The sequence below is a fragment of the Trichosurus vulpecula genome, chromosome 5 (assembly GCF_011100635.1).
Source record: "Trichosurus vulpecula isolate mTriVul1 chromosome 5, mTriVul1.pri, whole genome shotgun sequence".
NCBI classification, from domain to species: Eukaryota; Metazoa; Chordata; class Mammalia; order Diprotodontia; family Phalangeridae; genus Trichosurus; species Trichosurus vulpecula.
In genome coordinates, this window is record NC_050577.1 from 179093535 (window position 1) to 179118561 (window position 25027).

At 33.9% G+C, this 25027-nt stretch overlaps 1 protein-coding gene across 2 annotated transcripts in view; it reads left to right on the plus strand.

Annotated features, from left to right (window-relative positions):
• The window catches only part of KRAS (KRAS proto-oncogene, GTPase), a 50786-nt gene extending 26870 nt beyond the window's left edge, over window positions 1-23916 (plus strand). Inside the window, exons 4-6 of one of the 2 annotated variants that reach the window (XM_036759217.1) lie at window positions 2178-2337; window positions 17217-17340; window positions 21034-21115. In XM_036759217.1, the coding sequence (XP_036615112.1) occupies window positions 2178-2337; window positions 17217-17336 (280 nt within the window). In that variant the 3' untranslated portion in view covers window positions 17337-17340; window positions 21034-21115. Of the gene's footprint in view, window positions 1-2177; window positions 2338-17216; window positions 17341-21033 lie in introns of both variants that reach the window. The other variant, XM_036759216.1, reaches the window with a different exon arrangement.
• The last annotated feature ends 1111 nt before the right edge of the window (window positions 23917-25027 follow it).

A 25027-nucleotide genomic window follows, 5' to 3' on the forward strand; every position in this document is an offset into this window, starting at 1 on the left:
AATCAAGAAACACTAAATCTGTGACATTCCCTTTAAGCTGTTTTCCACTGTGGTTTGTTATTTTTATATACCAAAACAAAATAGATGACCAAGTTGGCCTTCCATTTTAAAAAAAGTTAACCTCCAATATGTGTATTTTGAATTGAAGATATGAATCATCATTTATACTCAGTAATACTTGACCTCCTGTGATTTCCTTTCATTAGTCTGCCAAAGGATTTAACTTTGGGAATCAGCTTTTAGCTGATTTTAAAGCTTGATAATCTTTTCCTTGGAACTATGTAGATTAATTTAGTGTTCTCTATCAAAAGCATATTCAACAAGAATTTATTAAGTACCTACTAACTGCAGAGCTCAGGACTAGGTGCTGAGGATCCAAACATAAGATAAAAAACATCTGAATAAATCCTGGATTTTCATGGAGATAGGTCAGAATGAAACATTAGCTTATTTAAAATGTACACTTCCTTTCTAACCAGCCCATAAAACTGGTCAGTCGTAATCTTAGGCCCTAAAAAGATTAGTTGGAATGTAAGATCTGTAGTGTCTCTTTTGTAGATGTCAAATATTACCTAATAGTCAACTGACATAAAACTAAAAAATATGTAAATGTTATGTTAGGTTATGGAAATTAATATTGCCACAGAAGAACGTTAAAGTAACAACAGAAAATGTTGTTACTCAGCAAGTTCACATTGTGAGAAAAAAGTAATGGACTTATTTTGGAGCCACTATCAAAAAAGATGAAATCAATTAAGAGTTCACATAATGGCTTAATACTTGGTCATTTCAATGTTCTAAGTACAAAATTTCATGAAATACCTTGTAATATAGATGGGAAGTAGGAGTTTAGCGGTAGCAGTAGAACTATCGAATTAAATTATCTTTAAAGAATTTGGCAAGAGAGTAAAAAATAGACAGCTTTCTAAAATCCTTTTAATTGTCCAGTGTGGGTTTGGTGTTGAGTATATTTTAATTTTACACATTCTTTGAAAGTGGCAATCTACATATAGCATATAGACTTCTCACATAAAAGCCATTATTTCATAATAATATTAATACATAGTGTATCTTATACTCAACCACACTATCACAGAATTCAGATATAATGTAATTTGCCAAGTACTACACAGTTCTGTTATTATTTCACTTTCACTATGTTTTTATGGACTTAATTAACAATGTTAGATGTGGTATGTCCATAAATGAAAATTCTGTCTACCACAATTCCCAGAGGAGACCAAATGGTGTAGTGGCAAGGATACTAGATTTGGAATTCCCTGACCACACTGGGAAAGAGTACAGTTGGGAAACGGATGAGAAAAGTAATGTTCTATAAAATGGGTTTGCTTACAGTCTAATATTAGAAATCGGCGTTTTCAAATTCTAGAGTACTTCCTCACCATACCATAGAAATGGCTCTTCAGAAAAGTAAAATAAAAATAAATGACACAATTCCTCCTCTGACTTACTCATTCATCACTTATATATTTCTACAGTAACCGCAGGACAGGAATTAAAACATCATTTCTTTATTGAAATTACAGCCTACTTTGAAACATCAAACCAAAAAAAGCCCATTTAAAAATAAGCCCCCCCTCACCCCCCCAAAAAAACCAACAAAATTTCAGGTTAAAGGGCCTTTAGCAGGTATTGAAAACAGTTATTTAAGAATTTGACCGTCATTTCATTTTAGGGTACAGGAATGTGGGGAAAATGAATAAAGCTTTTACTAATAATTGTTTTTTAGGAATAAACTTAAGGGCTGTTTACATTTTGAAGTAATACATTGAGTTTGTTCAGAATTTACATTTTTTCATTATATTTCAGTATGTATTTGGTTTGAAATTACAAAATTATAGCTTTGGCATTCTTTTGTTTTGAAGTAGTTATATTTTAAAATGAAGATTCCCCCACCCCTGTGTCTCTCTTTTCCCCTTTTTTCCTTTAAAAAATTTTTTGTAATAAAAAAATATCTGAACTAATCTTGAATGCTTTATTCAAACTAAGCAAGGAAAAATAAGAATTTGTTACATGGGGAAATTGGGGATTATAAACAGTTTTCAGCCTGATTATGCATATGAAAGTTAAATTTTTTTTAAATCAAGTATTAGAAGATTTTTCCATCTGTTTAAATGTCTCTGATATAACATGGCTTTTTTCTTTTGCTACCTCAGAGAACAAATAAAAAGAGTTAAAGATTCCGAAGATGTACCCATGGTCCTTGTAGGAAATAAATGTGATTTACCTTCCAGAACAGTAGATACAAAACAAGCTCAGGACTTAGCAAGAAGTTATGGAATTCCTTTCATTGAAACATCGGCAAAAACAAGACAGGTAAGTAAAACCACAACAAGTAGAAAACTACTTGCTGAGACTGCAAGCATTATCTACGTCAATTCATATCTACCATTTATCTATTGCCTAGTGTAAATTGTGATTAAATTCAGCTTTGGTGGATTAATAAATGAACATGCTGCTTAAAATAACTGATGCTTAAATTAATCCTTTTATATGGAAATCCATGGATTTTCTTTCCTCTAACCTAGAAAACCAGTAATCTGTTTAAGTAAAAAAAAATATCCATGTACAGGGGTCTCTGTCCTCTGGATAAGAGTGTAAAACTTTGAATTCAAGTACTTATATTCTCACATACTGAGCACTCAGAGTGTGCTTAATGTTAAAGATTCGAGTGTATTACTCTTAAGAGCTCTGGAAGTTTTAACTTAGAGATTTTCTGTTCTCTACCGGTGCTTGTAGAGACAATGTAATGCATGTTTCTAGACAGGGTTTTCAATTCCATTATATTTAAAAAATATTTATTTTTCCCTTGATAGAAGTAGTTAATTTGAGGGAAGCAGAGATTTTTAAAGCAAGGGATATTTAAAAATAATTTCACAGAAGTAGTTATTACTTCGTCCTGATAAACTGAATATGAAGATTTACATTTAAAAATATATTCATCAGTTGTTGATGTCAGACATTCAGTTAGAACACAATTAACAGCTATAAAATAGTAACATTTAGTGTAATATAAAACAAGTTGCTACAGGATTGTATAAAGTAAAAATTTTCTAAAATATTAAAAATGGATATATTGATAGGATATAAAAAATGGAGAAAGTTCTTAAAATGAATAATAAAATTAGCAAAATAAAAGTGAAAATATTATACTACATGTAGTATCTACATAGAAGGCTTGAAAAATTTATGTACTAAGAATTCAAAATCACTCATTTTATGAAGCAAAAATTGTGTATTAGAACAGTCAATGGTCTTTTAGAAAATTTCTATTTACCTATTCAGATTTAATAACAAAATTTCAGACCATTTTGGGTAACATATAAAGTGTCTTATTTACGCAGCTTCAAAAAGTATTTGCAAAACTATGTGCTTAGGTCTTCAAGGTCTTTAAGAAATGGTTTCTGGCATGAAGAAGCATATGTTATTGGAGAGACTACAAATAATCAACAGTTAAAAAATAAGACAGCATGTGATTGTGCTAAAAGGAGTGGTACAGAGAGTAAGTGCTTTAGGATTTGAGAGAACTTAGCGTAGCATGGCAAGACACGGAACTTCTCATTGCCCCCAAGACACTCTGTTAAGTTGACTGGCTGCATTGGGCAGAGAGTTTTCTTACCGTGTATTCCTTTCAGTAATGAAATGGTAGGTTCAAACAGAGACACAAACAAGATTGATTGTGGAGCAGGCTATCTTGAACAATGTGAAACTTGAATTAATGTTTTGCAAGCAAAATAGAGAGTATTCTTTTTGTGGCATTCAGCATGTTTCTTCACTTCTGCTTCTTCCAAATACATTTATGTGATAACAGATAACTTGGGATAAAACTAACATTTCATGATCAAAGTAGTAAAATTAAGAAGCAGGTACAATATTAGGAATTCCCTTTCATAGAATCAAATTTTTTTTAAGCCAAAGATATGTAAAATTTTTTGCATTTTTATTGTCTGTTACAATTCACTTTAATGAAATTTTGCTGTCTGTCCATACTAGGTATGTAGTCACTTTAAGGGCATTTGAGGATACAGCCTCCTCTACTTCCTTACTTTTTCCCAGAGTAAAAATTTAAGTTCCTTTAGGGCAGCAACTCTTCTTTATTATTTTTGTATCCCTAGAACCTAGCTTAGTGCTTTGTGCACAGTAGATACTTAATAGTTTTTTAAATTTAATTTAATTATGAGGTAGTGAAGGAGCTACAACAACAGTCTGAGAACAGACTGATCTTGTGTTGCTTTGAGTTTAGAACATTCTGAGGACACTTGGACCTATAGATCAAGTTACTAGTGCTGAATTTACTAATTATTAGCTATGTGACTGTAACCATGTAAGTTAACATCTCTAGGTGGGGTATAAGTTTCATTTAAAATGATGGAATGAACTAGATTATTTCTAAGACTTTCTCCAGGTCACATATATTGTGTTCTTTGAACATTTCCACTAGTGTTCTTATATATCCCCTATGATGACCTGGCTGTATTGGCCATTGGCAGCAAGCCAACCAGTCATAATATAACAAGTAAAACTGTTGCTTGGAGTAATATGGATTGACACCTCAGTCAAACCAGTGACATCACTGGAGAGGGAGGCATCTCCCCCAGAGAAAAATTCTTGTACATAGATTTGCTGTGATTATATTCCTGGATATAGAAAAGGCAAAAAGGAAACTTGGTTCCCAGTCCAGCTGCTTTTAGACCAGTAACACTCTTTTCCAAAGAGATTTTGTTTTATCTTTTATGACTTTAAAAGGCTTTTTGGAGCAGTAAGCATGTATCTTCCCACTTTATAGACAAGAAAGGTGAAGGGTCATAGACTTGCCTAATATTTTACAGGGCTGCAAATCAAAGGCATGAAAGAAAGGAAACAGTTTTAATTCCCAGAAGGGAGCCCCTGACTTAACTCTTGGTAATAGCAAGTTAATGACTGATAGGAGGAAGCAGAACATCCTAATGTCCCATTTTCTCCTTCCCAAATTGTTACATACTACTTCATTTTGTGATAATTAGTTGACATTTTTAGTTAAAGTATTAGGATATTCATTTTATTTTAAAATACCCACTTTTCTTTAATATGTGATTATATATTTTTCTGTGTTTTTAAAAAGTTTGAGGGCCAAAATTTCTTGAGCATGAGCATATGCCCAATTGATAATATAAATTGGTGGGAAGATAAGATTGATTTTATAGAATCTTACTTCAGATATTTTAAGGATCTCATGAATAATTTAGCTACATAAATATGTTTTGAGAACTGCTTTTATCGAACATTTCTTAACTGTACCCTGATTCTTAAACTTTTAAACAGATATATGTTTCTAAGCTGTAAATTTGATCTTTGATTTATTGTATTTGAACTTGATTTCCTTAGAAATTACCTTGTGAAAAATTTAATTAGTCATAAAAATATCAATTGAATCTAATTTGAGGTCTCTTTAGTATATCTTATCAGGAGACTTTAAAGAGCTATTCTAACTTGTAGAGAGTTTGAAATGTGGTATATGAATCTTATAACAAATTCAAGGTCATATAGCTTTCAATAACAGTAATATTGTACTTCCTATATGCAGAGTCTTGGACCTGGCTACTTTTCCCCTTGTAAGTTGCATTTTGCAATTTCAAACATTTCAATAACTTAAATATCCTAGTTTTTATTCCATCTGTTACTCACAAAAGGGTGCTGTCTTTCTTCATGCCTTAATTTTTTATGTATGTTTTTGGGTTTTAAATTTTGTGTGTATGTACCATTAATAAATAGCATAGGGATAGGGATCAGACCTGTGATTTCATTGTTATAGAGCAGTGGTGTCAAATTCAAACATAATCATAGGGCCACAAAAACATAGATAAGGATCCTTGTGAGCTGCATATTGCCTTAGAAAACGACATGTTAACATTTAAATATTTCCCAATTACTTTTAATCTGGCTCTGGCTGCTGATTGCAGGCCATGTGTTTGATACCTGTGACATAGAAAACCTCCTAGGTCAGCACCTTCTCTGCAACTGAGAGCTATCTTTAGCGAGTTGCCCAGTGCACAGAAAGACTTTGAGGAACCTGTCTAGGGTCACATAGTCACGGCATCTAGAGTCAGGATTCGAGTCCAGGTCTTCCCAGTTTAGAGGATAACTTTATCCCTCATACCCCACCCTGTTATTAATAATAGGTATACTGTATTAGCTTAACGAATTAGACTCAGGCTATGTATTTAGGTGAAGAACATTAATTATGAGTGGTTAAATTTCTGATGGATTATGTGTTTAAATGAAGGTCACTTAGTGGAACATAGCAAGTAGGTCAGACTTTCTGCCTAACTTTTTATAGGTTAGCGTTTGTGACTTGGAACTAAATATTTCTAAAACTATATATTTCAACATCTTCATTTTTCCCTTTTACTTAATATTTATGATGTGCCTGAGAAGTTCTTAATAAATTACATAAATTTGAAAAGATAATGAGCATACAAGATGTCTTCTATCCATTACATTAATTTAGGCAGTGTTTAAAATGTTCACTAAATAGCCAAAATGTTATGAACTAATATTAATATGTAGTTCAAAAATATATAATTATTAAAGTCAGCTAGGTGGCAAAGCTTTGGATCTGAATCCAGGAAGGACCTGAATTCAAATTTAGCCCCTTAACACTTAATAGTTGTGTAACCCTGGGTAAGTCATTTAACCTGTGTGCCTTAGATTCTTTAACTGTAAAATGGGGATATAGCACCTGCCTTCCAGGATTGTTGTAAGGATATAATGAGATATTTGTAAAGCAGTTTGCAAACCTTCAAGCCTTGTATAAATACTAGCTATGTAATGATTTAAGGCTGAAATTACTTTTTTTTTTTTATAATAGTTCTTTCATTGTGTGTGTACACTTACACACACACATACATACATGATGGCCTCAGATATTGTTCACACCAATAATACCTAAAGTATGGTTAATAAAGGAAGGTAAACTAGAAATTCTAAGGCAGTTTTTATGTCCGGTATCAATGGTATGAAACCTAAGGCTAGAATATAGTTCAGGAAAGGTATATCTTATCCAGAAGAAACCATATAGGTAAAAGGGTGGTATAGGTATAGGTATAGGTGGAATAGAGCTGTGATAAAGAAAATGGAAGCAGAAACAAATGTGACTGTTCTTGAAGTATAGTAGGGACTAAATACAGCAGAAAAGTTGAAGTGTTCAGGAAAGAGGTGGCAGGAAGGCATCATATAAGTACTGTTGGTAGAACTTTGATATTCTGGTTACTTGCTGTTCTTTCTGCTCAAAGTTGCTAATAATTTGTTAATTTCCTTAGTGAGAATTTTATCCTCCCTAAATTGGAAGAACCAGTGAGGGTTACTCATTTTGAGTCTGGTTTTCATCAGAAAGAAGAGTTCATGGGGTGGGAATGATGGGCAACTTTGGCAGAATTGATGAACTCCATCTTAGAGTTTTTGGTGGACAGAAAAGCCAGCCTTGTTGCATGTGTACCTCGGATTTTAGGAGAGTAGATTTCTGAAGATTCAAGGAAAGGATAGGAAAATGTAGCATCTGATGAATTGGAATTTTATAGAGGAATTCATATCATGAAGTAATAAGTAACTGATGACATGAAAATTCTGAGCAAGGAGATAGGTTGTCCAAAATACGATCATTGTAAATGTGTAGAGAATTTATTGCCGAATTTAGATTTTTTTTTTCAAGCTACATATAGGAAAGGTAGCATAGTATTCAGAATTGTAGGTAGCTGTCACTTTAGTGACAGTCTTTGGAAGTTAGTGAAGATAAGAGTGCATAATAATTGAGGTAGACAAATGATAATAGCCCCAAATAAGAAAAGTGACCTAAGGTCACACAAGGTGACATTGTTTAGATTCAAAACCAGCTGCTCTGATTCTAGTACAGCTCACTTTCCAAAGCTACCTTTTCATTTTAAAAAATTACAACTAAGTGTAAGCTTCAGTTAAGGGCTAATAAGTCTTTAGCATCAGCTAATCTTCCCTTGAACAAAGGGTACTTGCCCATGCCTTCTGGCATAAGCAGACTGAAAGGTAAGGAATAGAGCCATAGGGAGGTACCATAGAGCAGGACTTCTTAAATTTCTCCCACTGACAATCCCTTCAGCTCTTCTTAAATATACCCAGTTAAAATGAGGTGGTAGGGGCATAAAAAAAAATAGTCCCTCTTGAGATTATGATCCAATAGAAATTGAGAGATACAGTCATGGACCTTGTCCTAGGGAAAGCTCCACTTTTTTTAAATTGAGCTCAGACACTTCAGATGTAGGCACATTCTAGATCTGTCTGTTAAAGACAAAATGCTTCAGGGTATCTCTGATCTCATCCAGGGGGACAATGCCCTCCTGGTACCCATCCACAGGAGGTCCACCCACTGTGCTGAGGGATCTTGCTTGAGTTCTCTTGACATTGCATGGATAGATACCAGTGGAACGTCAGTCATCCTTGCATCTCATTAATGTGATCAGACTTTTTTCCCCTCCAGTCACACCTCTCTGCTTTTCCTGTGCAATTCAAGAAAAAGAAAGTTTCTTATAAAAATCTATACAATTTCCATTTTTCATCTGTTGATTGTCTTCTGTATAGTTTCATTCTTGAATGCCCATAGGATGACTTATATTGCTGTTTTATAAGGTGGTTCTCCTTATAATCTTCCATCACCTTCTCTTGAAATTTACAAACTAGTTTAAGAAACAAGAATCAGTGTTGCCCTTGGCTACCCTTTCTCCTCTCAAGGAGAAAGTATCTGATGGTTGGGAAAGTTCTTCAAAGGCCAAATGTTCATGTTATCAAGGATATTATAGTGATGATTCTTATTGAAGTGCGGGTTGGTCTATGGGGCCTCTGAAATAATTTCCAACTCTGAATATTCTTTGATTCTTGACTACATAGCTGCATGTATGTGTATCTCTGTGTTTATATATATTACATATATATGTATCACACACACACATATATATATATAAAAATGTTACCAGATTTAATAATTTTTATGTTGAAATAGCAAGAATAGGAATATGAAAGGTTATTGTTATTATTACTACTGTAAAAAGGAGGTTGCAACATATGAAGATACCCACATTGCCCCAGATGCATTAGCTACCTGGGCAGAAAACCAATTTCTACAGAAAGGCATTTGTTGGTGTCCTAAGTTTTATTGCATTTAGATAGGGGAAAGGAAAGAGGAAGGAGTAAGTTCAACCAGGCCCTTAAAGGGAGGATTAGAGTGGCAAATCACACACACACACACACACACGCACGCAGCATACATATACATACATGTAGATTAGATTAGGCCTGGCTATTTTAGGGCGTCTATCTAATTAGGCAGCTAATGCTAGATTATCCTGGCCCACCTGAGTAATGCTAGGGGCAGCAGCTGTTGAAACTAATACTGGAACTCTGGGAGTATTATGCCATACATTTTGCTGAAAACAAGTGGGTATTCTCATTGAAGTGGTATCAGTAAAGATGAATACAGGCCTAATCAAACACTTTCATTGGATTTCACTTTTGAGAATTCTAGGAAAATTAATGTTTTTAAGTTAAAATGTCAAGTAGTTTACTCTTCATAGGTTTGTGGTCCATTTTCAAGTGATGAAAGTTAGTTAAAATACTCATTACAAAATTGCTTGAATTATATTTTAAAAAGAAAATAATCATTGCCAATAACAAATAAGAAAATTCTCAGGTATTAAATTTCTTTAACTTAATAGAAGCATCTGTAAATTTTGTTCATTAGATTAAAATTTAGCATTATAGATCTCTGGCTGAAAGGCACCCCAGAAGCCTCAAATATTTCTTAGAAGCATTGGAAGCTCCCTTACTTCTTCCAGTCAGTCTCCAAGTATTTGTTTAAACTTACTGTGTACCAGGTTCTGTGATGGGCTCTGGAGATAGAAACTCTTTAATTGTAAAGAGCTTAAAAACATCTTTTGTATTCTGGCATCCAAATATGGATCTAGGCCTTGGGAGATGTATGTTTGTGGTTTTTGGGGTGGAGGGGATGGTGTTGGTTTTGAATGTCTGTATACACGTAACTATTCTCTTTGATCATCATTTCATTTAGAAAGTATTTGTTTAGTGTAGGTGCAGTGTTTAAACAATAAAAAATAAAAGTTCATAATGTAGCACATATGGCATTATTTAGATTAGTTAAATAATTTATTAAGCACTTACTGTACCAGGCACTTTGCCAGGCTCTAAGAATGCAAATACAAGCAAAAACAAAGACAGTCTCTGTCCTCAATGAAAACACATAAAAGGGAACTATAGGAGGTGGTGGTGGGGTTGGGAGAGGGTATCCTGCGCAGAGAAAAGGTGAAAAAGTAGTCTGGAGAGTCAGGAGCAGATTTTGGTTAGTGTGGCTGTTTCTAAAATGGAGGTTCCAGTGAGGAACTCTCCAATTACAGGAGGCTCCAGGGGCAGAGGTGGAAAAGTAGGAAAAAATGGAGATAATTTGTGACTGTTTATTTTGAAATGTGGAAGTATGCATTTCTCAAGTCTTCTAAGTTTAAGACAGTTTCAGCACCAAAGGGAGTACTATCTTAAAACCATTTTTTAAGAACAATAGTTTTCTCCTTGAGTGTTTTCATATCCACAAATATTCTTTAGTCTTTACTCTATACTATTCTTTACTCTTCTCTCTCCTACCCCCAGCAGCTTGCGTCCATTTTCCCACTCTATCATCCACGTATCTTACAAATTGATATACCTAAAGCATAGGTCTGATCATGCCATTCAAAATGGAAAATATCTTCCCCACTTAGACCAAGGACTATCTTTCAGGTTAGTAAACTAGGAATAATCCTTGGTTACATCTCCTTCCCCATGCCTAATCGGCCACCGGGTCTTAATGATTCTACATCGGTAACATTGGCGGTGTCAGCTCCCTCTCTTTTTACTTGCAAGGTCACTATCCTAATTCAGGTTTTCATAGTGTCTCACCTGGACTTTTGCAGTAGTGTAAGTGTTCTCTCTGTCTCCAGTCTCTCCCTTCTCTAACACATTCTCTTCACAGCTAACAAATTATTCCTGAAATATAGGTCTGACCATGTTATTCTCCTACTCAAAAATACTCAATGACTAACTGTTGCCGCAAGGACAAGATACAATTCTTTATCCTGAAACTTACAGCTCTTCTTAATCTGGCACTCAGTTTACTTTTTCTTTTTTTTTTATCTGCTTTTCTTTTTTTTTTCTTTCAGTAGTATTTTTTTTATTTAATATATTTAGTTTTCAGCATTGATTTTCACAAGAGTTTGAATTACAAATTTTCTCCCCATTTCTACCCTCCCACCCACTCCAAGATGGCGTATATTCTGGTTGCCCTGTCCCCCAGTCAGCCCTCCCTTCTGTCACCCCACTCCCCTCCCATCCCCTTTTCCCTTCCTTTCTTGTAGGGCAAGATAAATTTCTATGCCCCATTGTCTATGTATCTTATTTTCTAGTTGCATGCAAAAACTTTTTTTTTTGTTTTTGTTTTCGAATATCTGTTTTTAAAACTTTGAGTTCCAAATTCTCTCCCCTGTTCCCTTCCCACCCACCCTCCCTAAGAAGTCAAGCAATTCAACATAGGCCACATGTGTATCATTATGTATAACCCTTCCACAATACTCATGTTGTGAAAGACTAACTATATTTTGCTCCTTCCTATCCTATCCCCCTTTATTGAATTTTCTCCCTTGACCCTGTCCCCTTTAGAAAGTGTTTGTTTTTGATTACCTTCACCCCCATCTGCCCTCCCTTCTATCATCTCCCCCTTTTTTTTATCTTCTTCCTCCTTTTTTCCTGTGGGGTAAGATACCCAATTGAGTATGTATGGTATTCCCTCCTCAGGTCAAATCTGAGGAGAACAGGATTCACTCATTCCCCCTCACCTGACTTCTCTTCTCTTCCTACAGAACTGCTTTTTCTTGCCACTTTTATGCGAGATAATCTACCCCATTCTATATCTCCCTCTCTCAATATATTCCTCTCTCATCCCTTAATTTTATTTTATTTCTTTTAGATATCTTCCCTTCATCTTCAACTCACCCTGTGCCCACTCTCTCACTCTCTCTATATATATACATACACATACACATACATACACACTCACATATACATATATATACATATACACACATAAATAAATATATATATATTTTTATATATGTGTATATATATGTGTGTGTGCGTGTATATATATATACATATACGCACACACACATATATGTGCATATTCCCTTCAGCTACCCTAATACTGAGGTCTCATGAATCATACACATCATCTTTCCATGTAGGAATGTAAACAAAACAATTCAACTTTAGTAAGTCCCTTGCAATTTCTTTTTCTTTTTCTTGATTACCTTTTCATACTTCTCTTGATTCTTGTGTTTGAAAGTCAAATTTTCTATTCAGCTCTGGTCTTTTCACTGAGAAAGCTTGAAAGTCCATATTTTGCCTTCGAGCATGATACTCAGTTTTGTTGGGTAGGTGATTCTTGGTTTTAATCCTAGCTCCATTGACCTCTGGAATATCATATTCCAAGCCCTTCAATCTCTTAATGTAGAAGCTGCTAGACCTTTGGTTATTCTGATTGTGTTCCCACAATATTCAAATTGTTTCTTTCTGGCTGCTTTCAGTATTTTCTCCTTGATCTGGGAACTCTGGAATTTGGCGACAATATTCCTAGGAGATTTCTTTTTGGGATTTATTTAAGGAGGTGATCGGTGGATTCTTTCAATTTCTACTTTGCCCTGTGGCTCTAGAATATCAGGGCAGTTCTCCTTGATAATTTCTTGAAAGATGATATCTAGGCTCTTTTTTTGATCATGGCTTTCAGGTCGTCCAATGATTTTTAAATTATCTCTCCTGGATCTCCAGGTCAGTGGTTTTTCCAATGAGATATTTTACATTGTCTTCCATTTTTTCATTCCTTTGTTTCTGTTATTATAATATCTTGATTTCTCATCAAGTCACTAGCTTCCACTTGCTCCAATCTCATTTTTACGGTAGTATTTTCTTCAGTGGTCTTTTGGACCTCCTTTTCCATTTGGCTAATTCTGCCTTTCAAGGCATTCTTCTCCTCATTGGCTTTTTGGAGCTCTTTTGCCATTTGAGTTAGTCTATTTTTTAAGGTGTTGTTTTCTTCAGTGTATTTTTCAGTATTTTTTTGGGTCTCCCTTAGCAAGTCATTGACTTGTTTTTCATGGTTTTCTCTCATCCTTCTCATTTCTCTTCCTAATTTTTCCTCCGCTTCTCTAACTTGCTTTTCCAAATCCTTTTTGAGCTCTTCCATGGCCTGAGACCAGTTCATGTTTTTCTTGGAGGCTTTTGTTGTAGGCTCTTTGATTTTGTTGACTTCTTCTGGCTGTATGTTTTGGTCTTCTTTGTCACCAAATAAAAATTCCAAAGTCTGAGACTGAATCTGAGTGTGTTTTCACTGCCTGGCCATGTTCCTAGCCAACTTACTTGACCCTTGAGTTTTTCATCTGGGGTATGACTGCTTGTAGAGTAAAGAGTACTTTGTTCTAAGCTTGAGGGGATGCGCTGTTGTTTTCAGAGCTATTTCTATACAGCCAGCTCTGCCACACCAGCACTCTTCCTTCCCCAAGAACCCCCAACCCGGACTGGACTCAGATCTTCAGCAGGCTCTTCACTCCTGCTCTGATCTGCCACTTAGTTCTTCCCACCAGGTGGGCCTGGGGCCGGAAGCAACTGCAGCTGTACTTCTGTAGCTGCCCCACCTCCGCTGCCCCCCGGGGTGTTAGCTGAATCGCAAACTCCTTCCACTCCCGCAGCTTTTCCCACTAACCTTCTCTGTTGTCTTTGGTGATTGTGGGTTGAGATGTCTGGTAACTGTTGCAGCTCACTGATTGAGGGCACTAGGGCATGCTCCGCCCGGCTCCTGGTCTGTTTGGTCCTCGAGCCCATGCTGGGCTCGGCTCCCCTCGGCTCCCCTCCGTTCCCAGCTCCGTGCGGGGTAGACCTCACCCAGAGACCATCCAGGCTGTCCTGGGTTGGAGCCCTGCTTCCCTCTGCTATTTTGTGGGTTCTGCAGTTCTAGAATTGGTTCAGAGCCATTTTTTATAGGTTTTTGGAGGGACTTGGTGGGGAGCTCATGTTAGTCCCTGCTTTCCAGCTGCCATCTTGGCTCCGCCCCCTCAGTTTACTTTTTCTTAGTTTGTATTTGTTCCCCCTCACCACATACCAGCCAAAATAATGTAGCAGCAGTTTTTCTAAACTCACTATATGCCATCTTCCATTTCTTTCTACCCACCTATACCCCCGAGTGCAGTTATTGCATACCATTGAGGCCCTTAACTGCCACCTTCTACACCAGGGCTGTCCAAAATTCGGCCTACAGTGTGATTTATGTGGCCTGCCTACAAGCATAGAAATTTACATAAATGCTTTAGTAAAGGAAACCGAGCTACCACAGAGCTATCACTAAATGGCAAATCAAAATATATTGTCTGTTGTTTCAGTAAAAACCTAAGGTTGGACAGCCCTGCTCTACGTGAAACCTTTCTTATCTTCCCCTTTCTCCTCAAATGATCTAGTATGTACTCATGAACATATTTTATCCCCCAGTAGACTAAAAGTTACTTGAGTTCAGGGACTGATTTTTTTTCTTGTATCATTTAGGCCTAGTGTAGTTCCTTGAACATAGGCACTAAATATATTTTGAATGGACACACTTAAGGAGACTTTTTAAAAGATATCTTTATCAACAATTGCAAAATGGGTATATTTTGGTCTTTGATCTCAGACTTTAGCCTATGGAAACAGGAAGTTAAAATTAATTGTTCAGTCTCTTAAAATGTTTATTTCACAAGGTAGCATTTCCTTCTAGCTTACTTTTATGTCACTTGTATTGAAATGAAATGATTATTTGACTTGTGTATTATATAAGAAAATTTCTAATTTTATTTAATTATCTTTTTTTGTAAATTGGCTCCTATGAAAGAAAACATGGTATATACAGCTGGTTTTAAAATTCCAATAATAGAAATTTTTAAAATATGTTGTGTAAGATTTATTACAAGTCCTTGGAATATGAACACTTGCCACTTTGTAAGTATATGCAGTACTTTGTTATGAATACCAGAACTTAGTTAAATGTGAACTAATGCAAGGAATCACAAGGAAATACAATAAATAGATAACACATCTCTGTGAGGTCACTTGGTTAATCTTAAAATCAATATAAAAGAGATATTAAGTAATATTTAAGAAATGAAATTGTAGTTAATTGGCACCTTAAATTTCAATTTATTTTCAGATTGATAAAGTAAACATTATCTTGGTAATAAAATTCATTCTGAAATAATGACCTCCCAATGATGATAATCTTAGCCATAATTCTAATAATGAATTCCTTGGTGGTGCTGGTGGTGGTGGTAATTTCTTTTGAATTAATACCTTCCTATTCTCTCTCTGCATTGTTAGAACCAAAATCACACCTTTATTTAATGGTGATGGGTATGTTTGTGCTAAAAAAAAAAAAATCAAGCACTCAGTCTAAATCGAGCAGTAATCATTTTGTGTTCTTGCTGCAGAATACTAAGAGGACAAAGTTCTGTGATTTTTTTTCATAACATTTATTCTGGCAGCTATAAATACATCCTGAAAATGATTTATTTTCCTTTTGATAGGAATAAAAATTTAATTTTTTTAACATATCAAGAAAATGAGCTTTTACTTGTTTTTTGAAGTATTTGAATTTTTCAAGTTCTTTATCTTGAGTTTTAAGTGAAAAGGTTTATCAAAGACATATTCAAAAAATTTAAGTGCCTTTTGTTATTTTAAAATTCAAGATCACTTCTAATCATCTTATTTTCTTAATGATAATCTTAATTTAAAAAAAAAACTCTTGCCCCTTGAAGGAATTAATTATAGGCATAAAACTAATCATAGAAAATGGAACCACTGCAGTTAAAAATGGGGAAACTTACATTTATAGAATTTTGTTCAGGTTTTGTTTGACTTTAGTCTAAGTTGTATTTAAGGAAAGGCTGAACACCTTTTCAGGCAAAATGTAGTTTTTTTTTGAGGAGAATATGGTAATTAATCTCAATATACAATGAATCAGATTTATTTACAAGATTGTCACTAAAATATTTGGAATCTTACGGAAACTTCAATAAAGTTCTAAGGTTTTAGAAGCTTTCACTCTGAAAATCAAAAAGTAAAACTTGTATTTGGCAAATTACAAAGTTAATTACAGTTTTACCAGTATGATTTAAGAAATTCTGTAGTACTAAAGGCTACCTTCTTAGGATGGACCCATGTTAATTTATCACCTTGTTCCTTTTGGCACTTGCTTAATATTTTTTTTTTGGTAGAAAAGACCTGAAAGCACATCTGTGAATCCCTCCTGCTACATACTGTGTTTTCTCTCAATACCCTCTGAACTCTAGGACACTACAGCCTTCAAGAAAATAGATAGAGTATAAGAATGAATAAATAATGGCTTTTGTTAAGTGACTTAAGGTTTGCAAAGTGCTATACATATGTTATCTTAGTTGAATGGGTTACATCCTTCAGATTTATTTTTAAGACTTTATTGAAGATAAAAACTGTTTTACTTAAAACTGATTAAATTCTTAAATATTTCTAGCTATAGCTAGACTGTAGATGTATAATATTGAGTGCTACATCTAGTTTTAGTACTGTTTCTAGACTAATTTAGGTTGGAGGACTTTTTGAAAAATGAAAGCTATAAAAATGAACCATAAAATTAGACCAAAAATTAGTGGCACAATTATCAAATATTTTTCCTAAGTCCAAATGGGCATAATGCCATGACTGCTACTATACTACAAATCATATAAAATATAATACTTCACACAGAATAGAGAACACTTTAATTTTTGTGTTTTAAAATTACTATTTTTCTGAAAGTTTTCATTAATGCTTAGTAAAGGGGAAATATACACACGCACAGTCTTATTAGTTTTTGATAAACTCTTCTCCCACTTATACAGATTTTGTTAAGCAATGTTAAGCAACTCTTAACCCAGTATTCTTGCTCAGATGGGAAAACTGTCCCTTCCCTTCTTTGAAAAAACTGGTGAATGATGTGTTGTCCTATTTTTTTTTTTAACAAGTGAAGCTCACTCATTTGATTTTTATTCCACATGGCTATCCCAATAAATTATTTTTAGCAATGAAACAAACCTTTAAAGGAGTTGTGTTTTACAATGCAGAGAGTGGAGGATGCTTTTTATACATTGGTGAGAGAGATTCGGCAATACAGATTGAAAAAAATCACCAAAGAAGAAAAGACTCCTGGCTGTGTGAAAATTAAAAAATGCATTGTAATGTAATCTGGTAAGTTGAGCAAATTAAATTTTGGCAGAAAGCTGATGGTCTTTTAAAGGTAACACAGTTTATAAACTTAGCAGTTCTATATTAAAATGCTTATAGATTTATAGCATTCTAGTTTGAAGTATAATATAAAAATGTTTACTTTTACTTTTTAAGTAGTTATTCAAACTATGCAGGAAACTTAGGAAAGAAGATTTATTTTTTTCTTAAAAGCTAAATAGTGGTTGGACCATAGTTTTCTCATCTGTAAAATATGGGCATGTGAGGGAGTATAAATCATAGTTGTAGATAGAGCTGAATGAGACCTGAAAGACTGTAATAAAAATGTCTTACAGATGAGGAAACTAGGGCCTGGGTTGCCCAAGGTCACATCTTGTCTTTGTTGATCAGATTCAGTTAAATGAAATGAAATTTACCAAAAAAAGGATCCATGATTTCCTTAAGGTTATTAGTTTTATAATATTCTTTGGGCACAAGTGAGAAGGGAATTTACAATTATTTTTTTAGACTGAGAGAGCAGTTATTTATTAGACTGAATGTCTGTATTTTAGGGACTTAATGCTGAGTTAAACCTCCAAAAGGTAACATATATTTTCTTAATTGCAGAGTCAAGTGCAGTGTCTAGATTAGTCTAAGTGTAAACACAAAAGAATTAGTATAGAGGCTTATTCATAGGTAGTAGTAGGTAAATGTTGCTGACAAACTCTGAAACTTATATGCCTTCCTTTTCAGGGGAAAAAATCGTAAAATTCATTTATTCAAAGCGCTTGTTACTACTGGGCATCAGGAGTAGGAATTTTTTGATGAAATTATTTTCTAATTAAGATGAAGAAAATCAGTCTTTTCCTTTTGTTTCTAAGTGTTGATTTAAATAAGTTCCTTAGGGGTACAGCCTTTTTTTAGTCATTTTTCACAAAGACTTATGTAAAAATGTATATAGGAAGACCAAAGCCCTCTTGAGATGCTTGCCTTGTATTGTGTTGGTGAACCTGGGTTCTTGAAGACTAATTCCGCAGAACATAAGTCATAAAGTCTTCAAGTAGAGGCCTGGCGGCCAAGCGTATATAAGTGTTTTCTAACGAGTGTAGCTAAATTCAGAAAGACTGGTAAAAGTTTTGGTTGCAGCAACTTTAAAAAACCACTTAAGTCACAGAATTGTGATCTGCATTAGTGGAGAGAATACTCAATCCAAGGAAGTCACATGTTGTTGAAGTCTTGAAATATTTTATGTGTATAACAGTTTAAGGTGTTAAATAGTTAATGAGACACTTAATATTGCTTGAAGATTGAATTTCTTATATGCATTTAGACAGTGCTAGAATTGTCTTAGTTACTAAATTTAAAAAAATTTGTTAAATATTTATTGTGAGATAAAGTAATTGTGTTAAGTGTTGGGGATACAAATAGAAAAGCAAGACAGTCCCTAATCTCAAGGAGCTTACAGTCTAATAAGAGGAGACTAAACACATAGGGATGGTTCAGCTACAAGTCAGGTGGAAAGAAGCTCCAGCTCCATGGTACTTGTGTAGCAGCAAAACAGATGGGGAAAAATAGATTGAGTACAAAGCTTTAATCAAAGCTATGTTTTAGTACTATTATATTTTCAATATTTGCATTGAATTTTGGAAGCTTTTTCCCATTTTATATTTATGTTTTTCTTTATATTGCTCCTTTACTTGACCTGGTACAACTTGATCTGTTGAAATTAGTTGAGTACTAAGTTGCCTTGGATGCCTATTGAATATTTGCTGAAGAATAATTGCAAACTTTTTTACTGTTTGTTAGTGATGTCATAGCCCAAAGTGAAAATTTTAAGGCTACCAGAAACCCTCAACAGAACATCTAGGTTCTTATTGTTTTTGAACAGTCATAAATACTGAATATAGAAAGGTGGACTACTTGTCTGCCGCTAACTGAATTACCATGGGCAAGCCACTGTTTACCGCTAGGTAGTCATGATACCTTCTTGCACTTCTACCCAAGTATATTGTTAGGGTTAATGTAACCTGAAAGAATAGACACTGAATGAAATGATTATACTACTATTGCTAATGACATAGCTGAAAGAATCTAAGTAGTTCACTGCATTAAATGTCAAACTAAACATCTTGGAATATGTACTGTGGTCTTTCATATAACAGAAGATAGTAAAACATGGTAGAAATTAAAACTTTAAATAAAATCAAGTAATTTATAAATTTGCCAAAAACATTAGTAAACACAAAAATGACTTCATTCTTCTAATAGTGGCTTAACTTAGCTTTAATGTGTTAGATTTTTGTTCCTAAGGCTCCCTCTAGTGTCTGCCTTTGAAGTATTTATGTGTCTGTGTTTTATAATATGTTTAGATTTATCTAATTAATAATTTACATTCCATTTTATATTGATTTCATTTTTAATAGTGGCAAAGTGAACAGATGTAAATGATTAAGATTACAAGCTCTTGGTAATTTTAGGGGGTGGGTAGGGAGAGTGTCAGCAAGCTCTGTTGCGTGTCTTAGACTGTTGTTTTCAGCATTCTTATGCTGTTTTGCTATTCAGTTAAATAATTCATCAGGTTATAAACTGTTGCATACTAAATTCTGTTTTAACTGATTTTCTTTTCTTTTACCACCCTTTATGTCAAGTAGAGCACTCCATAAGATGTAGTTTTATTCTACCCATATCTCAGAAACCTGATATATTACAAATCATTTAAAAATATAGTTGCTTTCTAGTGTGTGTGTGTGTGTGTATATGTATATATATGTATATATATATATGTATGAACTAAGAGCACTGTGATTCTCTTCCTTAAGAGTATTTTAACTGATTTTTAAAGTATATAAAAATTTTACTGAAAATTTATTTTTTTTTTTACTTAGCAAATACATTACATTTTGAATGAAAGTATGTTAAAGAACATTTGCATAGCTTATAGCAAGGTCCAAAATTCAGAGATGATTGAGGATTAACACACAAAAATGCATTTAGACTCTTAAGATTTAGAAATAAGGGGGGCAGCTAGGGGTACAGTGAGTAGAGCACCCGGCCCTGGAGTCGGGAGGACCTGAGTTCAAATCTGGCCTCAGACACTTGACACACTGTGTGACCTTGGGCAAGTCACTTAACCCCAATTGCCCTGACTTTCCCCTCCAAAAAAAAATATTTACAAATAAGGAGGACAATTATGGCAATGTTTCTTGTCTTTTATCAAGGTTCTTGTTTTAGTTATTTGTCAGCTTAAAAACGTAGATCTTGATTACAATTATTCTTGTGTAAAAATTCAAGCATACTATATTAGTGGTAGGCAGTAATGATGTTACGGATACTGATGATACTGATTTGTTTTTCAAACAAATTGATAGACTTTAAGTGCAAAGATCACCTCAATATAGCAACACTACTAATAATTTTGCTTATCTTTTTTCTCTGTGATGTTTTAACCAGCCATACATATACACAAGAATAAGTGCTGTCATCTGAAATTATGAAAAAGGGAAATAAAACGCTAAAAGTATGAAAAAGTAATACTTAAAAATCTTCATGTGCTTATGCATATTTTCCATACATAAGTATAAAAATTCTTTATATAGGCTCAGCCTTAATGTTTCCATCAGTAAAATGTCCCCTTCCCTATCTGTTCAACATATAAGATTAAATGGTAGCAAATAACAGCACTTGCTAAATTGATTTTATACCTCTTATGTATTTCAGGGTGTTGATGATGCCTTTTACACATTAGTTCGTGAAATTCGAAAACATAAAGAAAAGATGAGCAAAGATGGTAAAAAGAAGAAAAAGAAGTCAAAGACAAAGTGTATAATTATGTAAATAAAATTTGTACTTTTTTCTCAAAGCATACTTAAGATAATTTTTTGTACATTATACTAAATTATTAGCATTGGCTTTTAGCATTACCTAGTTTTCTTTCTGCTTCATGCAGACTCTTAGCTTTTATCTGAATGCTTATTTTAAAATGACAGTGGAAACTTTATTCCTCTAAGTGCCAGTATTCCCTTAGTGTTGGTTCTTGAACTAGCAATGCCTGTGAAATAAAAATTGAATATCTGAGATTTTCCCTCTTGGGATTTTTGGTGCATGCACACTTGCTATAACTTTCTAATTTTTCTTGCCAGTTATGAAGTTAGGTGTTTTAACAAATCAATGAAGCATAATGTTACACAGTTTTTAAATGATCCCTATATTGTGTTTTATCCCGATAATGGATTAGTTCTTAGGTATTTTAACTTCAATTGAAACTTAAATGATTGGCTTTATTAATTTTGAGGATATAAGAACCTCTTATAGTCTTCCTATACATTCTGCTTATAGACATCAAGTCTTATAGTTTCAGATCAACTTTAATGAATGTAAAGTATGTCATTTAGAATTTTTAAAAAATTTCCACTGCTACTATTTGTCATAGTCACTCCTTTAAAAATATATTTTTTCTATAAAAATGGAAATAAAATAAAAAATGTTTGAGGCAGTGGAAAATAATAAAAGCCTTTTTATTTTCCTATTTTAAATTGATTCATTTACACAGACTCAGTGGCCTTTACTTTTAAGGCAGACCTAGTATTTGTTAGATCAGGGGTGTCAAATGCTTCCAAGTGGGGCCAGAACTAGATTAAAATGTAATTAGGAAATAGAAATGCAACATGGATGATGTTAATTTGAGGTTTCTAAAAAAGTCAACAGTACCCACAAGGATCTATTTCTGTTTGAGTTTTGACACCACTGTGTTCATTAGAAGGACATATTAGAGGTTATATTCAGACACTACTCTTTAGTGATGGAAAAAGAAAAATATGAAGTACATACATGGGTCATAATCCTGATTTCTTACTGCTTTTTCTCAGAGTGACTTTAGATGTTTCTTTGAACTTAATTTTTCATAAACAATTCAGTTTTCCTTTTGATTTCAATCAAGGAATACATTAGTTTTTTTAACTGTCAAAAATTAACTAGTAATTGAGATGTGTCTCATAGAGATTGAATGTAGTTTCCATTTTGGATAAAATTAAGTGTAACTTTTCTTAAATGTTACTTACTAAATTTAGGATCATGGAGCATTGTCTAGGGGCTATCAAGATATATATGCAGTACCAAGGGAAAGAAATGGCCATACTTAAAAGAGTTGTGATGCATAAAGGGATTCAAATGTATTTTCTGTAGGGTTCTTGAACTTTTGATGAAGCAGGGCAATTAAAAAAAACCACCTATGGGACTGATAAGTTATTATTCATTACCTGAATTGTGAGTGGTTTGAGGAAGAGGAAAAGTTTTTGTAGAATTAAAGGGTGGGGTGGGGTGGGAAGGAGGAATCCTAGAAGATAAGCATTTATCTAATTATAATAGCCTTAACACTCAGAATCCAATACTGAAGTTGAGAAAATTGACCTAGTCTTAGAATCCCTATAACATGTTTGTGGAAGAATGTAGCAGATGTGGATAGTATGCTTTTGAGTCATTATATGAAAATTAGGAGTTCTAGGTTTTGTTTGAACTGAGTCACACTGCATAAGAATTTAGAACCTAACTTTTGTGGAGTAACAAAATCTTTGCAACTTTTGTGAAGTTTTTTTTAAATATTTGTAGAAACTGGGGCATGTTGAGTTGCAGTTTGCACAACTTGATCTTATTTGTATTCCAGTGGATTTCTTTTAATGCTTTCTAAGAACATCTCAGATTTTGTTTTGATGGCAACAAAAATTCACATCTTAAGTCATTTACTATATGATAATTCATTTGTTAATTCTACTTCTCAGAAAGGAATAATGTCTTGTGGTAGCTTTATGTAATCTTGATAATCACCTTCTATAAGAGCAACCAGCAATTAATAATTCAGTTGAAATTCTAGTTTATAATTAAGTTATAATCTTGGCTGTTAGGAATTTCATGTAGAGAAAAATCAAATAGCATGAAACTGTACTGTGACTAGTTTAGTACAGTAAGGAAAATAATTACTCCAAGTAACATACTCAAATTAGTTCCTGAGTTTTCTGTTAATTACACGGCTTGAGATCTGTGTGTCTAACTGCTCTAAGTGCCTACATGGAATGATGATACTAACCATACAGATGTACTTAGAGAAATAGAGGTGGCCAGTTGTCCAAGATTTTTTGGGTAAAGTGTGCTACATAATATTATGTGGGCTACATGATCTAAAAGTTCCTAATTCCACTGTCTTTTGTTATCATGTTGAAAATCATTTTGCTTTTTTCCTTTTTTTGAGTGCCAACTTCCTACTAAAAACTATTTCTTAATGTAACATGTTTACCTGGAATGTATTTTAACTATTTTTGTATAGTGTAAACTGAAACATGCACATTTTGTACATTGTGCTTTTTTGTGTGTGTGTGTGTTTGGGGCATATGCAGTGTGATCCAGTTTTTCTCCATCATTTGGTTGCGCTGAACTAGGAATATTGGTTGTATCAGACATAAAAATTTAAAATGACCACTGTTTTAACTAAAATTAACTTTTAAATGTTCACAGGAGTATGTGCTGTGAAGTGATCTGAAATTGTCATATTTTTGTCATAAACCGTACTACTCCTAATTATTGTAATGTAATAAAGTTATTGTGACTCTACTACTCCGTTTCCCGGGAATTGATTTCAGAATCTAAATTTATATTTCTAATATTTGCTCTGCACCTGTCAAGGTATACATTAATGCACTTATATTTTTAGAGGATTTCCTCTAAATGAAATATTAAATAACTTCATCATAAACAGTCATTAGTCACAAAAGAAACTGCTTCCATGTGTACCTTAAATCAATTACGTTAATCATACACTATCGTATCCATTGTGTAAGTTTAGGATTTACTACAAGTTCATTGTTATTTTATTCTTTAGCAAAAGACGAAAACTCTTATTTTTCTTGAGGAAAGCAGTATAGCATTTTGTCTTAAGTTAAAGATGATTATAACAACTTACCTGAATCTGAAAGGAATCCAGTAACAATAATAAAACTACGAAGTTTTTGCACTGTGGTTCTCTTTTTGATTGGTCCAAATGCTCCCCCCCGCCCCGCCCCAAATCAGTTTATCACTTAATCATTCCAGTTATTAGCTGTCTTCCAAAACAATTATCTCAAAAAGTCGAGACATGCAAGTTATTTCAAAGTTAAGTTGCCAAATAGGAGAATTTCATTTCAGCATAATTAGCCAGTTTGATACATGTTGCTGTTAAGTAGTTTCTCACTCTTCGTGACCTTATGTGGGATTTTCTTGGCAAAGATACTGGAGTGGTTTGCCATTTCCTTTAGCTAATTTTACAGATGAGGAAACTGGGGCAAACAGGATTAAGTGACTTGTCCAGGGTTACACGGTTAGGAAATGTCTGAGGCCAGATTTAAACTCAGGTTTTTCTGACTGAGCAGCATCGCCTAGCACTCAGTACTGTACCACCTAACTGTCATAGATTGATGGATATCTATAAGCTGTTGCAAATGGTTTTCTGTACTATAAATTTGTGCAGTGCACCTACAGAAACTATCCATTTGAATTCTGAGTGCTATTCAGTTTTCTTTCAAGTGAACCTTGTTGCAGTGTACCAAATTTTGGCAAATTTTTTTTTTAAAGTCCACTCCTTTAAAAACTATAACACAAATGAAATGTTGGGTTGGCTGAATTAAAACCTAGATCTTAATACCTTTCATAAATTTATTTGCAATGATACCATCTTTTTTTCTTTCTC